Source organism: Ranitomeya variabilis, chromosome 4 (assembly GCF_051348905.1).
Source record: "Ranitomeya variabilis isolate aRanVar5 chromosome 4, aRanVar5.hap1, whole genome shotgun sequence".
Taxonomy (NCBI): domain Eukaryota; kingdom Metazoa; phylum Chordata; class Amphibia; order Anura; family Dendrobatidae; genus Ranitomeya; species Ranitomeya variabilis.
The window spans coordinates 156861772-156881547 of record NC_135235.1 but is presented as its reverse complement, the minus strand read 5'-3'; the positions used below and the strand labels follow the sequence as shown (position 1 = coordinate 156881547).

Below are 19776 nucleotides of genomic sequence, written 5' to 3'. Positions count from 1 at the left end.
GGTTGGAGGAGGTAGGAGGGATTGCCACACACACAGCAGGGGAACAGCTGACGTTACTGAACCCCAATAACAGAGGAGCGACTGTTGACTGTGCGTACAGCACTTCTGGACGGCAACTGGCGGTGTTGGAGCCCAGGGACAGGTGGAAAAGCAGAGGAACACAATGTAGGCCGAAGCCTGAGAAAGTCGAAAGGGAACCTTTAACCCCCCCCAAGGCGTTTGTAGCTGAAAGAGCCAGCTTGTGCAGCACAAAAGATGCAAAAGGAAAAGGTGGCTCTTTTCATCATGCTCCTTGCACACGCAGAACTAAACACTTATAAAATGTGTCCCCTGCAACCGTAAAACCGTCCCGGAGGTGGGACTTTCCTTCGTAATGTGACGCAGCACAGCCGTCATTCCTACCCCCCCGGCGCCGCGCACCGGCTCCTCAGCGTTGTTTTATTCCGTCCCGGAGCCTGCGCTGTTATGTTATCCCGTGGCCAGGCACACTTAGCGCTGCCCATCTTCTGACATCATTTGGTGTCAGGCTGGCTGCGCCTGTGCGGCCGCGCTGGCAGAGAGCCCGCCTCGCAGTGTCTTCTGATTTAATCCCACTGGGGGCCTGGGATCCATGGACATGCGCAGTGCATATCCTCGCCTCTCACTCCCCTCCCTACGGCTTCTTAAGACTGTGCGGTGTCACGGCCGTGGCATGCTATTAGGGACCAGCTGACACCGAACAGTCTGAAGAAGCCATAGGGAAATGAGTGAGAGGTGGAGGTTCAGATATGCACTGCGCATGTCCATGGATCCCAGGCCCCCAGTGGGATTAAATCAGAAGACACTGCGAGGCGGGCTCTCTGCCAGCGCGGCCGCACAGGCGCAGCCATCCTGACACCAAATGATGCCAGAAGATGGGCAGCGCTAAGTGTGCCTGGCCACGGGATAACATAACAGCGCAGGCTCCGGGACGGAATAAAACAACGCTGAGGAGCCGGTGCGCGGCGCCGGGGGGGTAGGAATGACGGCTGTGCTGCGTCACATTACGAAGGAAAGTCCCACCTCCGGGACGGTTTTACGGTTGCAGGGGACACATTTTATAAGTGTTAAGTTCTGCGTGTGCAAGGAGCTAAACAAAAATAGCTACCTTTTCCTTGTGCAGCATTACTGCTGCACAAGGTGGCTCTTTCAGTAACAAACGCCTTGGGGAGGGGGGGACAGATTCCCTTACATTTCAGTTGTTGTGTCAGCGTGGCGGTCGCATGACACATTGCCGGCTACACAGCTGGGGATCAGCTGACGTTACTGAAACCCAATAACACTGGGTCGTATGTTTTGACTGTGCAGACGGCACTTCTGAGCCTCAACTGGCGGTGTTGGAGCACAGGAATTTAAGTTCAGGTGGTAGAAAGATGAACACAACAGGAGACCTGGATAACGTATACAGTGACCTAATTATTTAATCAGGAGGAGGAGTGGCAAATTCCTGCGAGATCCAGGCCTTGTTCATTTTCAGGAAAGTAAGCCGGTCAACGTTATCGGAGGATAGTCGCATGCGACGGTCAGTTAGTACACCACCTGCAGCACTAAAGACACGTTCCGATAATACACTGGCCGCAGGGCAAGACAGCACCTCCAATGCATACTGGCTTAGCTCTGGCCATGTATCCAGCTTTGAGACCCAAAACTTGAAAGGGGAAGAGCCGTCTGGGAGTACAGCAAGAGGGCAAGACATGTAGTCTGTCACCATCTGACGGAACCGTTGCCTCCTGCTGACTGGAGCCGTCTGTGATGGTGTAGACTTTTGTGGGGGGCACAGAAAACTGTGCCACAGTTGGGCCATACTGGTCTTGCCTTGGGCAGAGGCACTGCTTCTGCTCCCTCTTTGTGCAGAGCCTCCACCACTGCCTGGACGCACTGAGCTGCTTTGGAATGCACTAGCAGCACTTCTCTCAGTTGGAATGGAGAAGATGATGGAATTGACCAGTGTGTCTTGGTACTCCCGCATTTTTCGCTCACGGTTCAACGGTGTGATGAGGCTTTCTACGTTGTCCCGGTAGCGAGGATCGAGGAGGGTGAACACCCAATAATCAGACATGTTGAGAATGTGGGCGATGCGGCGGTCGTTTCTCAGGCACTGCAGCATGTAATCCACCATGTGCTGCAGACTGCCAACTGCCCAAGAAACGCTGTCCCCTGCTGGAGGCGTGATCTCTGCCCGCTCGTCATCACCCCACCCTCGCTGTACACACTGAGTACTGGACAATTCGGTAACTCCCTCCTCTGGACGGATGTCTTCCTCCTCCATTGACTCCTCCTCATCCTCCTCACAAACTGTCCCCTGCCTAAGCGTTTGTGAGGAACCACGTGGCGCTGACTGTCCAGAAGATGATGGAAATGGTGAATCCTCATCCTCCACCTCTTCCACAACATCATCCCTTAGCGCTTGCAGTGATTTTTCAAGCAGGCAGATAAGGGGGACAGTCATGCTGACTAGTGCATCATCTGCACTCGCCATCCGCGTGGAATAATCAAAGGGACGCAAAACCTGGCAGACGTCATTCATAGTGGCCCACTCTGTGGTTGTGAAGTCTGTACGGCGCTGAGTGCGACTTCTTTGCGCCTGAAGCAGCTGGTACTCCATTACAGCTTGCTGCTGCTCACACAACCGCTCCAACATATGTAACGTGGAATTCCACCTGGTAGGTAGGTCACATATGATGCGATGTTCCGGCAGGCGGTGTCGGCGCTGCAGAGCCGCAATGCGCGCTTTTGCCGTGCTGGAACGCCGCAAGTGAGCACACTCTAGGCGGACCTTGTGCAGCAGTGCATCAAGATCCGGATAGTCCCTCAAAAAGCTCTGCACGACCAAATTGAGCACATGTGCCAGACATGGGATGTGAGTGAGGTTGCCGAGGCCCAGAGCTGCCACCAGATTTCGGCCATTATCACACACTACCATGCCTGGCTGGAGATTCGCTGGCACAAACCACACATCGCTCTCCTGCTTGATGGCATTCCAGAGCTCCTGCGCTGTGTGGCTACGATTCCCCAAAAAAATTAATTTCAACACGGCCTGTTGACGTTTGGCCACGGCTGTGCTCATGTCGGTCGTAACAGGTACACGTTCATCACGGGTCCATGTGGAGGTGGACTGTGACGGCTCCTGCAGCGATGATTCTGAGGAACTGGTGTAAGAGGAGGAGTCAATGCGTACAGAATGGATTCCTGCAATCCTTGGAGTGGGCAGGACACGTCCTGCGCCACTCGCACGGTCTGTACCCGGCTCAATGACATTAACCCAATGGGCAGTGAGGGAAAGGTATCGCCCCTGTCCATGTTGACTGGTCCACGCATCGGTGGTGAGGTGGACCTTGCTACTGACGGCGTTCAGTAGCGCGTGTTTTATGTGTCCCTCCACATGCTTGTGCAGGGCAGGGACGGCTTGCCTGCTGAAGTAAAAGCGGCTGGGCACATTGTACTGTGGGACTGCCAATGACATCAAGTCACGGAAGCTGTCAGTCTCCACCAGCCTGAATGACAGCATTTCCAGTGAAAGAAGTTTGGCAATGCCTGCAGTCAGAGCCTGTGCTCGTGGGTGGTTTGACGAGAAAGGCCGCCTTTTCTCCCATGCCTGTACTACCGATGGCTGTAGACTGGGCTGGGAGTGTGTGGATGACTGGGAAAGTGGTGCTGCGGGTGGAATTACAGCGGGTCTCTGGACAACAGGGCCAGAGGTTCTTCCACGGCGATCCTGGGAGGAAGCCGAACCAGCTGCGTGTGAGCTAGAGGAAGAGGCAACACGAGCTGAAGAGGTGGTAGCTGCCGCTGTTGGTTGGCCTACCTCTTCAGTGTGTTTTTCTAACAACGCCGGGTGCCTGGTGCGCACATGTTTCCACATGTTGGAGGTATTGAGGCTGCTGACATTTCGACCTCTTTTGACTTTGTGATGACACACGTTGCATCTGACATAGCAAATGTCATCTGCAACTGTGTCAAAAAAGGACCAGGCACTGCAAGTCTTGGGAGCGCCCTTTTTGGCTTTTGGAAGAGACATGCTCCTAACGGGTGCCAAAGTGGAGGCTGCAGGATCCGCAGTCTTCCCCCTCCCTCTCCCTCTTTGGGCCGTACGGGGAATCTCTTCCTCAGAGCTGCTCCCACCACCTTCCTGTCCCTCACGCCAAGATGGGTCGAGGACCTCATCATCTACACTACCCTCTGCCCCCAACTGCTCCTCCTGGGTAGTCTCAGCAGCAGAGCACGCACCAGTAAGTGGCACCTGAGTGTCATCATCAGCTGATGCGGCCTGCGATGTGGTGACCGGAGCCACTGGCCCACCCGCCTCTTCAGAGGAAGACAGAAAAAGCTGTTGGGCATCACTGCACCCTGCCTCTTCTTCCATTTCTCCAATGCTGCTTGGCTGGCCCCCTGTTTCCAAGCCAAGAGATTCAGAGAACAGAAGTAGAGACGGCTCCTGTCCTGGGCTCTCTGTCTGCCTGGGCAATTTGGCAGGTGGTGAAGAGACAGATGGCTGCTCTCCAGTGCTCTGTGTCTGAGAGGATGTGGCACTAATGGAAGTTGATGCATTAGCTGCCATCCATCCGACAACGGCTTCAATTTGGTCTTCACGCAGCAGCGGTGTACGGCGCTCTCACACAAAGCTGCGCATGAACGACTGTTGCCTGGTGAAAGTGGGTGCTGATGAGTCACCGGTGCCCGCAGCAGGCACAGAATCCCCACGTCCCCTCCCTGCTCCGCGCCCACGCCCACGTGCCTTACTCACTGCCTTCTTCATCTTGGTTGACTGATAAAGATAAGCAGAAAAGTACTAACGGATTTGTGTGCTTATTCCTGAGCAACTCCTCCTAACAGGTATAAGAAACACTAATTTTCTAAAGTGTGGACTAGAGTTTAATATGAGCTAATGTGGCCTACACAAATGTAAAGTGGTGTAACTGGTGTGTTTGGTGAACTTTATTATTTATTTCTTTTTTGGGGGCTGAACTGACAACAGATAGAGCTGCAGTCACACAGAGACCGTGCAGACAGACGTAAACGGCGCTGCAAGGCCCAAAAACCCTCCTCTACTTTATCCTATGTAGTGTTTTTCCACAAATTAGCTGGAGACGGGTGGAAAGACACTAATAGGATTTTTTTAAATTAATTAGCAGCAGACTACACTACTTGAAAAAAAATTAAAATTGATTTGGCGGTATGACGCAGTGAACAACCCTGAGCTGGAGACAACCAGGCTACGGCTGCTCACAGACTACAGGGCGAGCTGCAGTCACACGGAGACCGTGCAGACAGCCGTAAACGGCGCTGCAAGGCCCAAAAACCCTCCTCTACTTTATCCTATGTAGTGTTTTTCCACAAATTAGCTGGAGACGGGTGGAAAGACACTAATAGGATTTTTTTAAATTAATTAGCAGCAGACTACACTACTTGAAAAAAAATTAAAATTGATTTGGCGGTATGACGCAGTGAACAACCCTGAGCTGCAGACAACCAGGCTACGGCTGCTCACAGACTACAGGGCGAGCTGCAGTCACACGGAGACCGTGCAGACAGCCGTAAACGGCGCTGCAAGGCCCAAAAACCCTCCTCTACTTTATCCTATGTAGTGTTTTTCCACAAATTAGCTGGAGACGGGTGGAAAGACACTAATAGGATTTTTTTAAATTAATTAGCAGCAGACTACACTACTTGAAAAAAAATTAAAATTGATTTGGCGGTATGACGCAGTGAACAACCCTGAGCTGCAGACAACCAGGCTACGGCTGCTCACAGACTACAGGGCGAGCTGCAGTCACACGGAGACCGTGCAGACAGCCGTAAACGGCGCTGCAAGGCCCAAAAACCCTCCTCTACTTTATCCTATGTAGTGTTTTTCCACAAATTAGCTGGAGACGGGTGGAAAGACACTAATAGGATTTTTTTGAATAAATTAGCAGCAGACTACACTACTTGAAAAAAAAAAAAAAAAAAGAACAGTATGAGGCAATGAACCACCCTCCCTGAACTGAATACAACCAGCTATGGATGGCCTATGTGGCTGCACTCAGACTAGAGAGTGGGCTGCACTCACACACACACACACACAGACCTTGCAGATCGCTGTGAAAACAGCGCTACAAGGCAAAAGCAAGGTGAATAGTAGGTGAACACAGCGGTTGCTAAATTAGCCTTTGGAAAGCACAAAGAAGCAAATCGCTATCTCTAAACTGTCCCTCAGTCAGCAAACAGCGTCCTGTCACTAACTGAATTCACAGCAGAGTGATCGGAAAATGGCGCCAGCGACTTTTAAACTGCATCATGACATCATTTCAGCAGCCAATCACAGCCTTGCCAGTAGTTTCATGCCCTCCATGCTAAACAGGATGTGCCCACACTTGGAATCATTCTCATTGGCTGAATTTCTGAATTTTGAATCTTGGAACTTCCGATTCCGGTATCCGATACGCGGCAAGTATCGGAATACCGGTATCGGAATTCCGATACCGCAAGTATCGGCCGATACCCGATACTTGCGGTATCGGAATGCTCAACACTAATGGAGAGATGTCTGGGAGACCTGAACTTTGAAGCCACTTTGATCTACTTGGATGATATCATCGTCTTTGCCCCCACCTTTGAGGAGCATCTGCAGAGATTAGAGCAAGTTCTGAGTCGGCTACAGAAGTATGGCTTGAAAGTGAAACCCCAGAAATGTCACCTCTTCCGTACCAAGATTGAATACTTGGGACATGTTGTCTCCGCTGAAGGGGTGAGGCCTTCCCAGGAGAAGATCTCTGCGGTACAAGAGTGGCCAACTCCAAAAACGGTGAAAGATGTGCGTGCATTCCTGGGACTCACGGGATACTTCAGACGCTTTGTAAAAGACTTTACCCGCCTTGCTAATCCACTCCAGGAGTTGTTGAGGGGAGTGCCCTCTTGCGCCAAAAACAGGAACATACAGTGGGGGAAGCGTCAGGAGGAGGCATTCTTGGCTTTGAAGAAGGCATTGACGGAGGCCCCCGTGCTGGCCTACGCTGACTTCACACAACCGTTCATCTTGCACACTGACGGGAGCCTGCAGGGCCTCGGGGCTGTACTGTCGCAGATGCAGGACGGGAAAGAGCGCGTCATCGCATACGCCAGTCGGTCTCTGCATGACTCAGAAAGGAATCCAGAAAATTACAGTTCATTCAAGCTGGAGTTGTTGGCGCTGGTGTGGGCAATGACTGAGAAGTTCGCGGAATATCTGGCTGGCTCAGAAGTTCATGTACGCACCGATAACAATCCGTTGGCCCATCTCGAGAATGCCAAGTTAGGCGCCCTAGAACAATGTTGGGTAGCCCGAATGGCCAAGTTCCGATACAGAATTTCGTATAAAAGAGGAGCTGAGAATGTACATGCGGATGCCCTCTCTTGAGTAAACTATCGCAAACCAGCACCCAGCCAGGATGAAGAACTGGAAGATGTAGAGGTTCCAGGTTTTGGAAAGACTGCCAGGACGGTGGCAGCGGCGCGGGAAATTGAACAGGAAGAGGCCTGTGTGAATTTGCTGGAGCAGCCCCGCGATGAGTGGGTCCGAGTACAACAGGAGGATCCGGAGCTAGCTCAGTTGAGAAGGTGGGTCGTGTCTGAACAAATGCCCAATCAACGTGAGAGGAGGTCCATGTCACCTGAAGTACTGAAGATGCTACGCCAGTGGGAGAGGCTCGAGTTGCGGGATGGTATCCTGTACCGGAAGGTATTCCTGCAAACAGAACTCAGTCTTGTATGGCAGACAGTGATTCCCTCGTCCATGATAGACCAGGTGGCTAAGGAAGCACATGAGAAAGGAGCACACTTTGGGCCAGAAAAGACTTTCCAGTGGTTACAGCGCCTATTTTATCACCCCCACTTAAGGAACACTGTGGATAAAGTATGTCGGCAATGCAGAAGTTGTGAGCTGGTCAAACCACCAGAACAAAGAGCTCCCACAGAGACGGTGAGGTCTTCTGGCCCCATGGACCTACTGGCAATAGATTATTTGACAATTGGACCAGCACATCAAGGTTATGAGCATTGTTTAGTGATGATAGACCACTTTACTAAATTTGCCGTAGTGACGCCCACGCGGGACCAAACTGCCGAGTCTGCGGCTCACGCAATCTGCAAACACTTCATTCAGGTGTACGGGTGTCCCAAGCGCATCCATTCTGATCAAGGGGCCTGCTTCCTCGGAAGAGTGATAGAGGAGCTGCACCAGCTGTACAAAATAGATAAGTCCCGGACCACCCCTTATCATCCACAGGGGAATGGGGCTTGTGAAAGATTTAACCGCACTCTGATTCAAATGCTGAGGACTCTGGAGGAGGACCAGAAGGCGAAGTGGACTGAGTCCGTCCCTGAATTGGTGTGGGTATATAACAATCGTAAACACAGCACTACCGGATTCACCCCCTACTCTCTGTTCTTTGGCCGACCCGGGAAGGGACTGGCAGAGCTGGCGCTGGAACCCGAGGAAGACTACCCACGGACGGGGGTGTACTCCTGGGTTCAAGAACATCGTCGTCGGCTGTGGACAATTCAACGTCTAGTGCAGGACCGGCTACAAGAATTGGAGCATCCCCAGGTAGCTCCTAAAAAGGGGACAGCCCTGTGGCCTGGAGACCGAGTCTTAGTGAGGGAAAAGCGCCCACACAACAAACTGGAGTACCGATGGGAGAAAAGGCCGTACCGAGTGAAGCGGCGGCTCGGCAACGGGGGTCCCGTTTATGAGGTCCAGCCCGAAACGGAAGAAGGGACTCCCACCCGCACGCTGCACAGGAATATGTTGCGTCCATGTTTGTCTCGAGATCCTGAATCAGTCCAATTGGCTCCAGCACCCCCACCGGCTGCGCCAGTGATCAATGTAGATGTGGAAGATGAGGAAGACTTCGAATCTCCTCCAGTGAACCCAGGAACAGGGCTGGTGCCAGATTCTACCAACGTATCGGAGGAAGCCTCGACTCCTCCCACAGCAGCTGACACCACCGCCCCTGCTGGTTTTAGACGCTCTGAACGTTCAACGGCTGGTGTACCCCCTGTTCGCTACAATCAGGATGAGTTCATCTGGCAGCAGATTGTGCAAGGACTAGAAGATTGCCAACAGGAGCTCCTGAAGATCTCGCCCGTGGAATGGCGAGCAGAAAGAGGGGGGGAATGTAAGGAGTTAAAAGCACCAGAAGAGTCTGGGGGCAGTTACCTTCTCGGCTCTGTGCCCGGAACCTTTGAGCTGTGCCGCAGGTTCCCTAGGGGAGAGACTTGTAGACTGGGACAGGAGGGAAGCAGCCAGAGAGCGGGAAAGAGACGCATGCAGGAGAGAGAGCAGCTTGCAGAGCAGCGTGCAGAGCCGGGTGCAGCTGCGCTCCAGAAGAGAGAGAGAAAGAGACTGCCCAGAAAGACTGCATCTTGTAGAGACTGCTCAGAAAGACTGCATCTTGTAGAGACTGCCCAGAAAGACTGCATCCAGTGAGTACTTAAAGCGGACTCTGCTGTGACTTTAGGGGGGCGCTTTGAGACCCATTGAGAGACTACTACACCCTGGCCCCTGACTCCTGGTACAGAGACTTAACAGTGCAGAGCCCCTTGTTTTCCTGGTACAGAGACAACCGTGCGGAGCCCTGATTTTCTGGCTGTGCTATAAAAGTTAAAGACTCAGAGCCTGTGCATACCACATTAACTCCCGAAACCCCAGGCAGCAGGCTCTCAGAGACTACTCTGCTCACGGACCACAGAGGGACGACAAGTGCCACTGATTCTCGGCGCCTACGTTGGAGAAGACGACCCTCCAAGCAAGTCCTCATGAGACTGATAAGTGTTCTTTTCTCAAGAAATCCTGCTTAATTCTGTTTTATTGTTTAACTCCCGTATTCTTGCATTGTTTTATTGCTAGTTATTTTCCATTGCTTCCTCCCTGCGAGGAGAACCTAATTCCTGTTATTAAACCCCTCAACTGTTGGTCTGCCTGTTCCGTGGTGACATACTCAGTACCTGCACGTTATTACATATGTACACCAGATCTATCTATCTCTATCTTTGCACATCTAACACCTAAACATTTGTCATTTCCAATCTACATTCTATTCCTGCAGTTGTCACTCGGATGGTGCGCACGTATGTCACACTGTATGTCATCTGTGTGCACATGTGCGGGATGTTTTGACATCCATGCTGCTGGAAAAAAATGGACATGTCCACATGTGGGTCACACGGACACATTGACATGTGCGCAGCCCCATAGATTATGATGGATGTGTCTTCAGTATGTGTGAAAACTGTCACCACATGTACTGGAAACACTGCTGTGTGAAGGAGGCCTAGTATGGTGTGCCTGCAGCTGGCTCTGTGCATTTATATTAGTAGACTCACATTAACCCCTATATAAGCAGTGATGTCCTACTACTGCAAATTATCCCTTTGCAAACATTTGTCCTCCTCTTACAGATTAACCCTTTACAAGCAACTATGTCCTCTAGCAGAATAACCTTTCACAAGCAGCTAGCTCCTCCACTTGCAAGATAACCAATTAGAATCAGCTATCATTGAAGCTTTAGTTACATAGTTGGTAATGTGTTACACTGTGGAACATCAGCAGCAAAAATGTAATGTGTAAACATATATTTAGACTTTCCATGCTACAGTCTCACTTCATGCTAAATGTAGCTACAGAAGATAAAAAGCAACACAAGGCCTCCTTCACAAGTCCGTGTTTCCAGTATGTGTGGCATCTGTTTTTTTCACGGACACCACACGTAGCTATTATAACCTATGGTGCTATGCAAAACATGGAGACATGTCCATTTTTTTCCATCAGCATGGGTGACAAGAGTCAATACAAGTCTTTGAGTCTGTGAAAAACACCTGCAGCTTACAGATGGCATCCTTGTGCCATCCATGTTCTGTCTGAGTTTAACATTGCAGAGTATAGGAAAAGCTATGTAATTTCTTTCTTTTTACATACTGGATAAACACTGATGAGTTGACACATGATGACACACTGATGGAAATCACTGAGGACACCGGTACTGGTTTTTCACATATGTGTTTAAACATGTGGATTCATGTGTATTATGGAACATTAGGGGGAGAAACACATTAGAATATGCAGCAACTGAGAGTTCTGTCACAGACTTCTCAGTGCAGCTGAGGATAGTTTAATGTAATTGTAGTAAGAAACTCAAATTAACCATTTAGGAGTAGCTATGTCTTCCTTTAGCAGGGTTACATTATGAACAAGAGGCATCTTTTAACATGGATGATAAATAGCAAAGTTCTATATGTAGTTTAGTATGAAGTTTAAGCTCCAAGCAGAAGATAAGAAAAATGACCTCCTAAAATGTATTTCTATCACTCATTGCATTATGTGGACCAATGAATCGACAAAATGGCACATCAGGTGAATTAATCAGTTAACTTCAAATCATAAACAAAAAGAGGCCAAAGAAGCCAGAAAAAGACGACCAAGATAGTCCATAAATATTGTAATATGAAAATTCTTTATTGAGACAATAAATAGGACAGAAAAAAGCACAGGCCCTTAAAAAATGGCGCACAAGAAGTGCATCCACTGTAAAACGGTACAACAAAACACACAAGTGCACGGACACAGGGAACCACCCATCACCTTACTCCCCTTAAACAGTAGTAAATTGGTCACTCCCCGTCAGGAGAGACAGTCCAAAAGAGACGGTGGTATAAATTATAGCCATATCTGCCTGATATTGCAGACCACAAGTAGTAAATAATCAGCAAGTTCAAAGACTAAAGGCAGCATAATTAGATGAAAAAACTTAGCCACACCGATGAAATAGGCATTACCTTATAAGCTGCACAGGTATGGGGGTTCCCGGGGTCCATGTACTCACCCCAACGTATGTTTCGGACACTCTCCTTCCTCAGGGGGCGCATTACAAAATTCCAGTAGCGGGTTTAAATAGCATTCGCCACCAGAAATGAAAAGTGGGTTTGACCCCGGAAGTCCCATGGGTAGCCATAGCAACGCAAGAATAGATAAAGTATATAATATATAAAAATAAAAGGCTGCAAACGGTGTGGACAGTCCCCTTCACATCGGCGCATGCACCGTGCCTCACCTGGGCAGAGATACACACGTGACCCCATGTATGCCAGTGCCGGGCGGATGGCTGGTAACAGCGCCGAAGCAAGGGGCGGAGTCAACACCGCGCATGCGCACAGAAACTAAAAAAGAAAAATCGCCATTAATAATGAGGGCAGCCGGGACTGGCAAGTGCATAGCAACCTGGGAAATTGAGTGGCACCGCTGGAAAAGCAGTACAAGAGATACAATGCAAATAAGGATAGAATCACATCAGATATCTACAGGTACGAAACAAGCTCAATTACCATATTCCATATATAGTACCATAGACATCAAAATAATCACAAAAATGGGTGATAGATCACATAGATTATGTTGCATATATAGATCAATAACGGAATATATATAATACAAATTAGTACGATAAATAATAAGCATAAATATTTCATATGGACAATTCCTAAAATCATTATATATGTAAATATATTGGATTCAGAATAAAAATAGCCATAATCATGTTCTCTATATATCCTCAATATCCTTGATAAATAATAAAACAACAAAGTCCCAAATTTTTGATTGAAAGTCACAGGTCTGCGGTACCGATCAAATCCCAGAAAGCACAATCTTTCATCCACATAGAGAATTTGCCCATATCAAGACAGAATTCTGGCCAACACGCAAAAGAAGTGAAACAGAAAAAATACGTAAAACGACGATCGACGAATCTACAAAATAATGATAAAAATAGTTAAAAACAATTGACCAAGAAAACAGTGCAATACATGGAGATGAAAAAAAATGCAGCAGATGGTGATCACAAGAATGGAGCGAAGCTGAGGCCCTCATTGGTGCCACGTGGATGGACTGTGCCCAATGTCCAGACCCAACGTGACTCCAATTGAGCCAATCGTTGAGAAATATTGCCACCGCGAATGCCCGAGTCGATGGCATCAATGCCCTTTACCTGTAGATCCCTACTATTACAGTTATGATAGAGTTTAAAATGTATTGGTATCGTTTTTAATAGGGTGACATCATCCTGATCTTTTGCTGCCTGTATGCCTAAAACGTGCTCTCTGACCCTGTGGTAAGCCCGACATAAATCAGTGAGCACGGGCATACGGCAAAATATATTACATTTGTGGTTGTACAAGTGATAGATTTCATTATCCTAAAGTTTTTTTTTGTCCGGAAGAGTCACAGAAACTATCACTATGGTCAATATTAATGCACGCCACACAATGTCCACACGGGGTGCACCCCTGTCGCGCTTTGAAGTTATCCAAAAAGGTCAGTGGGGATTCATATTTGAAGTGACTGTGGAACAAATGGTCCCGTAAATTCTTGGCCCGCCTAAAGGTAATTTGTGGTTGTTCCGTTAGTAGTTTAGCAATTTTAAGGTCAGCCATAAGGATAGGCCAAGATTTCATTAGGGACGTACGTATACGTTCTGACTGAGAATTATTGTTAGTCACAAACCTAACTGAATTTGAATCTAGCTTATTTATTTTACTGCCATAGAGAAGGGTGTTAATACATGACCACTTGGCCCGATGATAGGCCCTCTTAATTGCTCGGTTGCTATAACCACGCTCGCAAAATCGTATTTTCAGCCTCTCCACCTCCTCCTCAAAAACCGCCTGTGTGGAACAAATGCGGTGGAGGTGGAGAAATTGGCCCACGGGTACTGAATGAATCATGTGCCTAAGATATGAAGAGGAGGTGTGCAATAAAACATTGGTGGCAGTTGGTTTTCTATGGATACTAGCATGTATATTTCCACTATCGCCTCTGTTTAGAATCACATCCAAAAATTCAATTTCATTAGGTCTGGCAGGAAGAGGTCCCTCTCCCACAGCCCCAGGACCAGGTTGGCATAGGAAGGGGCAAAAGCCGCTCCCATGGCTGTTCCCTGGAGCTGCAGGTAGAAGGACCCCTTAAAAACAAAACAATTGTGGGTAAGAGTGAACTCGAGGAGTTCAAGGAGGAGGGCCCTCATATTGGAGGAGTGGTCCAATGACTCCAGAAAACATTTAACTGCATTTAGACCGTCAGAATGTCTAATACTCATAGATAACGTCTCTACATCTGCAGTAACTAGGATTGTATCTGAATCTAATGGAAGACCATCAACTATGTGCAACAACTGGGTAGTATTCTTCAAAAATGAAGGCAATCCTTCCACAAGGGGCTGCAAGATCGTAGTTTTACGTATTTTTTCTGTTTCACATTTTTGGCGTTTTATTGCATGTTGGCCAGAATTCTATCTTGATGTGGGCAAATTCTCTATGAATAGCACCATCATGTGGACAAAAGATTGTGCTCTCTGGGATTGGATCGGCACCGCTGATCTGTGACCTTCAATCAAAAATGTGGGACTTTGTTATTATATTATTTATCAAGGATATTGAGGATATATAGAGAACATGATTATGGCTATTTTTATTCGGAATCCAATATATTTACATATATAATGATTTTAGGAATTGTCCATATGAAATATTTATGCTTATTATTTATCTTACTAATTTGTATTATATATATTCCGTTATTGATCTATATATGCAATGTAATCTATATATCTATCACCCATTTTTGTGATTATTTTGATGTCTATGGTACTATATATGGAATATGGTAATTGAGCTTGTTTCGTACCTATAGATATCTGATGTGATTCTATCCTTATTTGCATTGTATCTCTTGTACTGCTTTTCTAGCGGTGCCACTCAATTTCTCAGGTTGCTATGCACTTCCCAGTCCCGGCTGCCCTCATTATTAATGGCGATTTTTCTTTTTTAGTTTCTGTGCGCATGTGCGGTGTTGACTCCGCCCCCTTGCTTCGACGCTGTTACCAGCCATCCGCCCGGCGCTGGCATACATGGGGCTCCGTGTGTATCTCTGCCCGGGTGAGGCGCGGTGTGTGCGCCGATGTGAAGGGGACTGTCCACACCGTTTGCAGCCTTTTATTTTTATATATTATATACTTTATCTATTCTTGCGTTGCTATGGCTACCCATGGGACTTCCGGGGTCAAACCCACTTTTCATTTCTGGTGGCGAACGCTATTTAAACCCGCTGCTGGCATTTTGTAATGCACCCCCTGAGGAAGGAGAGTGTCCGAAACATACGTTGGGGTGAGTGCATGGACCCCGGCAACCCCCATACCTGTGCAGCTTATAAGGTAATGTCTATTTCATCGGCGTGGCTATGTTTTTTCATCTTATTATGCTGCCTTTGGTCTTTGCACTTGCTGATTATTTACTACTTGTGGTCTGTAACATCAGGCAGATATGGCTATAATTTATACCACCGTCTCTTTTAGACTGTCTCTCCTGACGGGGAGTGACCAATTTTCTACTGTTTAAGGGGAGTAAGGTGATGGGTGGTTCCCTGTGTCCGTGCACTTGTGTGTTTTGTTGTACCTTTTTAGAGTGGATGCACTACGTGTGCGCCATTTTTTAAGGGCCTGTGCTTTTTTCTGTCCTATTTATTGTCTCAATAAAGAATTTTCATATTACAATATTTATGGACTATCTTGGTCGTCTTTTTCTGGCTTCTTTGGCCCCTTTTTGTTTATGTGTGTTTAGCGACCAGTCCATGTCAACACGTCCATTGCTATTCAGCAGATTACTATCATTATTATTTTCATTTTGAATCGAGGTTATATTCTAAAGCTTTGGTCATGCTGATTTTTTTCAGTGAGTTGTTTGATAACTTCAAATCATGACAGATCTGAGCACACAGATCTATCATCTAGGTGCTATAAAATAAAGTCTCCCTCACTGTTGGTGCATCATGAACAGGGTCGGACTGGCCGGCTGAAGAACCACGCACAGACATCTGCTGGCATACAGGGATGGCAGCTGCCTAGGGCCCCCGCTGTTTCAGGGGCCCCCAGCTAGTGGCTTGTCACTAATAGCAGCACACTATGCAGATGTTATGGGGCCCGTGAGTCTGGGGTGCCCACCCTGTGTCAGCGGAGCAGCAGTGGTGGTGCAGTGGGTGATAGGAGGCAGGATCTGGCTGCTGTGGCTAAAACCTATGCTCGCTGCTAAAGAGAAATTAATATTCACTGCTCCCCATGGCCATGGTTGTGGAAAGGAGTGAATATTTATTTTCTTTACTAAAGAGAATGAATATCTACTCCTCTCCATGCCCATAGGCATGGGGAGCAGTGAATGCTAATTTCTCTTTAGCGGCTGGCACAGGTTACACCCCAGCGCATGCCACATTCAACTGTATCTGCATCACATAGATGCCAAAACAGTTAAAAGCAAAAGTGGAGGAGAGGGTGTCAGATGACACTCCCTCCCCACCATTCTCCTCTAACACAGCCGAAGTGACGTCATCGCGCACCATGCTGTGCTGGGCAGACGATGGTGCAGCTGCTGAGACTGGAGCAGAGCCAAGATCAGCAGGGAATTGGGGAACGAGGAGGGGTGAGCATTGGTTTTTTTTATATATAATGATGGCCACAATAGTTTGGAGAGTGCTACATTATATTTTATGGAGGGGGCTGCATTATACACTATGAGGGTCTACATTATATTCTATGGGGGGCTGCGCACCATATGATGGAGGCTGCATTATACCCTATGAGGGGGCTGCATAATACCCTATGAAGGGACTGCATTATACCCTGAAGGAGCTAAATTATATTCTATGGGGAGGGCTGCATTATACCCTATGAGGGGTAGTCTGCCACCGATGTACATGGGTGTGATGTGTCTGAGGGATGTGAACATGGTTCTCTGTTTAAGCAACGGCAGGTAGCGTTACTCGATAACTTATGCCTCTATTCCTGATGAGCTGCACGTGATTAGTCCGGAAGAATGATGCAGTGGTGAATTCAACATGTTTTATTCACAGTACCTTGATGAGATGAGGTGAGATATCAGGGAAGATGAAGGGATGAAGATGAGGTAGAAGTTAGAACTGCAGCTAAGAAGCACGAAGTTAGAGGTAACAAGATAATCCTTTCTCCAGTTCTGAAGTGTGTTGTCCAAGATGGCACTGACCACAAGAAGGGGTGAGATAAAGATAGGATGAGTTGCAGAAAGAAAGGTATTATGGGTAAAGCACAGTAATAATACATGAATAACATAATATAACATCAGCCAGTAGATGGCAGAAAAGTACACAAATACAATAGATAGAAATAAACCATATACATTACATAATGTCCTGTACTGGCTGAAAGTCTTTGCAAAAGATTTAGCTAACAGCACAAGGGGGCTGAATTATATCCTATGAGGGGGCTGCATTTTACTCTGAGGGGGCTAAATTATATTCTATGGGAGGGCTGCATTATACCATATGAGGGAGCTGCATTATACCCTATGAGGGGCTGCATTATATTCTATGGGAGAGCTGCATTATACCCTATGAGGGGGCTACATTATATTCTATGGGGGCTGCAGTATAGCCTATGAAAGGGTTGCATTATACTCTATGATGGGGTTACATTATATTCTTCGGAGGTTATATTATATCCTATGGGGAGCTACATTATACCCTATTAGGGGGCTGCATTATATTCTATGAGGGGGCTGCATTGTACCATTTGAGGGGCTACATTATATTCTATGGGGGCTGCATTATATCCTATGGGGGGCTGCATTATATTCTATGGGAGGGCTTTATTATACCCTTTGAAGAGGCTAGATTTTATTCAATGGGGGCTGCATTGTACCCTATGAGGGGGTTACATTATATTCTATGGGAGGGCTGCATTATACCCTATGAGTGGGCTACATTATATTCTATGGGGGTTACATTACATAGTAACATAGTTTCTAAGGTTGAAGGAAGACTTTAAGTCCATCTAGTTCAACCCATAGCCTAACCTAACATGCCCTAACATGTTGATCCAGAGGAAGGCAAAAAAAAACCATGTGGCAAAGAGTAAGCTCCGCATTGGGGAAAAAAATTCCTTCCCGACTCCACATACAGCAATCAGACTAGTTCCCTGGATCAACGCCCTATCAAGGAATCTAGTGTATATAACCTGTAACATTATACTTTTCCAGAAAGGTATCCAGTCCCCTCTTAAATTTAAGTAATGAATCACTCATTAGAACATCATACGGCCATATTCTATGGGGAGCAGCATTGCACCCTATGAAGGAGCTGCATTATATTCTATGAGGGGCTGCATTATACCATTTGAGGGGCTACATTATATTCTAGGGGGCTGCATTATACCCTATGATTTTGCTGCATTATATTATATGAGGGGCTGCATTATACTATTTTAGGGACTGCAGTATACCCTATGAGGGGGCTACATTATATTCTATGAGGGAGGGCTGCATTAAACTATATGCAGGATCTGCATTATACCCTATGAGGGGGCTGCATTATATTCTATGGGAGGACTGCATTATACCCTATGAAGGGGCTGCATTATACCCTGTGAGGGGGCTGCATTATATTCTATTGGGGGCTGCATTGTACTATTTGAGGGGCTACATTATATTGTATGAAGGGTTTCATTATATTCTATGGAGGGCTGCATTATACCCTATGAGGGGGCTGCATTATACTCCATGAGGGGGCTGCAGTATACTCTATGAGGGGGCTACATTATATTCTATGGGTGTCTGCTTTATACCATATTAGGGGGGCTGCATTATATTCTATGGGGAGGGCTACATTATACCCTATGAGGGGGCTGCATAATATATGAGGAGGCTACGATATATACTATGAGGGGAGCTACATTATATTCTGGGGATACATTACATTCTATGAGGGGGTCTACATTATATTCTATGAGGTGGCTACCCCAACCACTGCTATATCATTAAGACGTGTACTGCCTTAAATTGTACCCAGTTTAAATGTTTTACAGCTCAATTGGTGGTCTTGTAGTTATTTCTATATAGCTACATAGTGGGCCCAAGGTGTTCCAGTCTGATGCTGTTCATGAAAGAATATAATCTCACCAAATTTTAAGCTCACTCTGCTAAATTAGAAGTAAAACTTGCAACATGCAATACTGAGGGCAAAAGGTTGATTTGCTTTGTGTGATCTATTGCATAATTTTGCATTTATATGTTAGCATCCACATTGCCCTTGTGCTTTGAATTCCAGGTCACCATAGTCTTCTCCACTTATTCACAAACTGTGTGCACCACAAGGTTGCCATTGTATTTACACTGCAACCCATCGATTTGCCTTTCAGTAATCTAAAGTCAATTAAATGTATAAATACTGATCTACTTTTTTTTTTTTTCTTAGGTGTCAGAGCTCACTACTGTTGGTGATGTTGTGGGTCAAGCCTATACAGTTGTTACTATAAGAGTTGTTGACCTAAATAATCACCCTCCAACATTTTATGGGGAAAATGGACCCCAGAACCGATTTGAGCTTACGATGTATGAACATCCCCCAGAAGGAGAGATACTGAGGGGCCTTAAAATCACTGTCAATGATTCAGATCAGGTTTATATTTTTTTAATCATTTTTTTATACACGTGTGCTCTCCAAACTTTTGTTGAATTTGGATAAGAACTATCGTATATTTTCACACAATACACATTCAGTACAGTATCCCCTACATGCTAACAAAAGCCTTGAAAGGCTGAGATCACTTCAAATCATTAGGAGCCAAAACAGAACCATAGACATTCCCATTTTTTTTAACTTTTTTAACTGGTACCTTAATATCATGGCACACATGTCTGAGCCAAGAGACAAGGTTAGGGAGGTCACAGTGG

General features: G+C 46.9%; 1 protein-coding gene across 1 annotated transcript in view; it reads left to right on the top strand.

Annotated features, from left to right (window-relative positions):
* The window catches only part of CDHR1 (cadherin related family member 1), a 283238-nt gene that overhangs the window by 116557 nt on the left and 146905 nt on the right, over positions 1 to 19776 (top strand). Inside the window, exon 11 of the mRNA XM_077257202.1 lies at positions 19298 to 19501. Coding sequence (XP_077113317.1) covers positions 19298 to 19501 — 204 coding nt within the window. The remainder of the gene's footprint in view (positions 1 to 19297; positions 19502 to 19776) is intronic.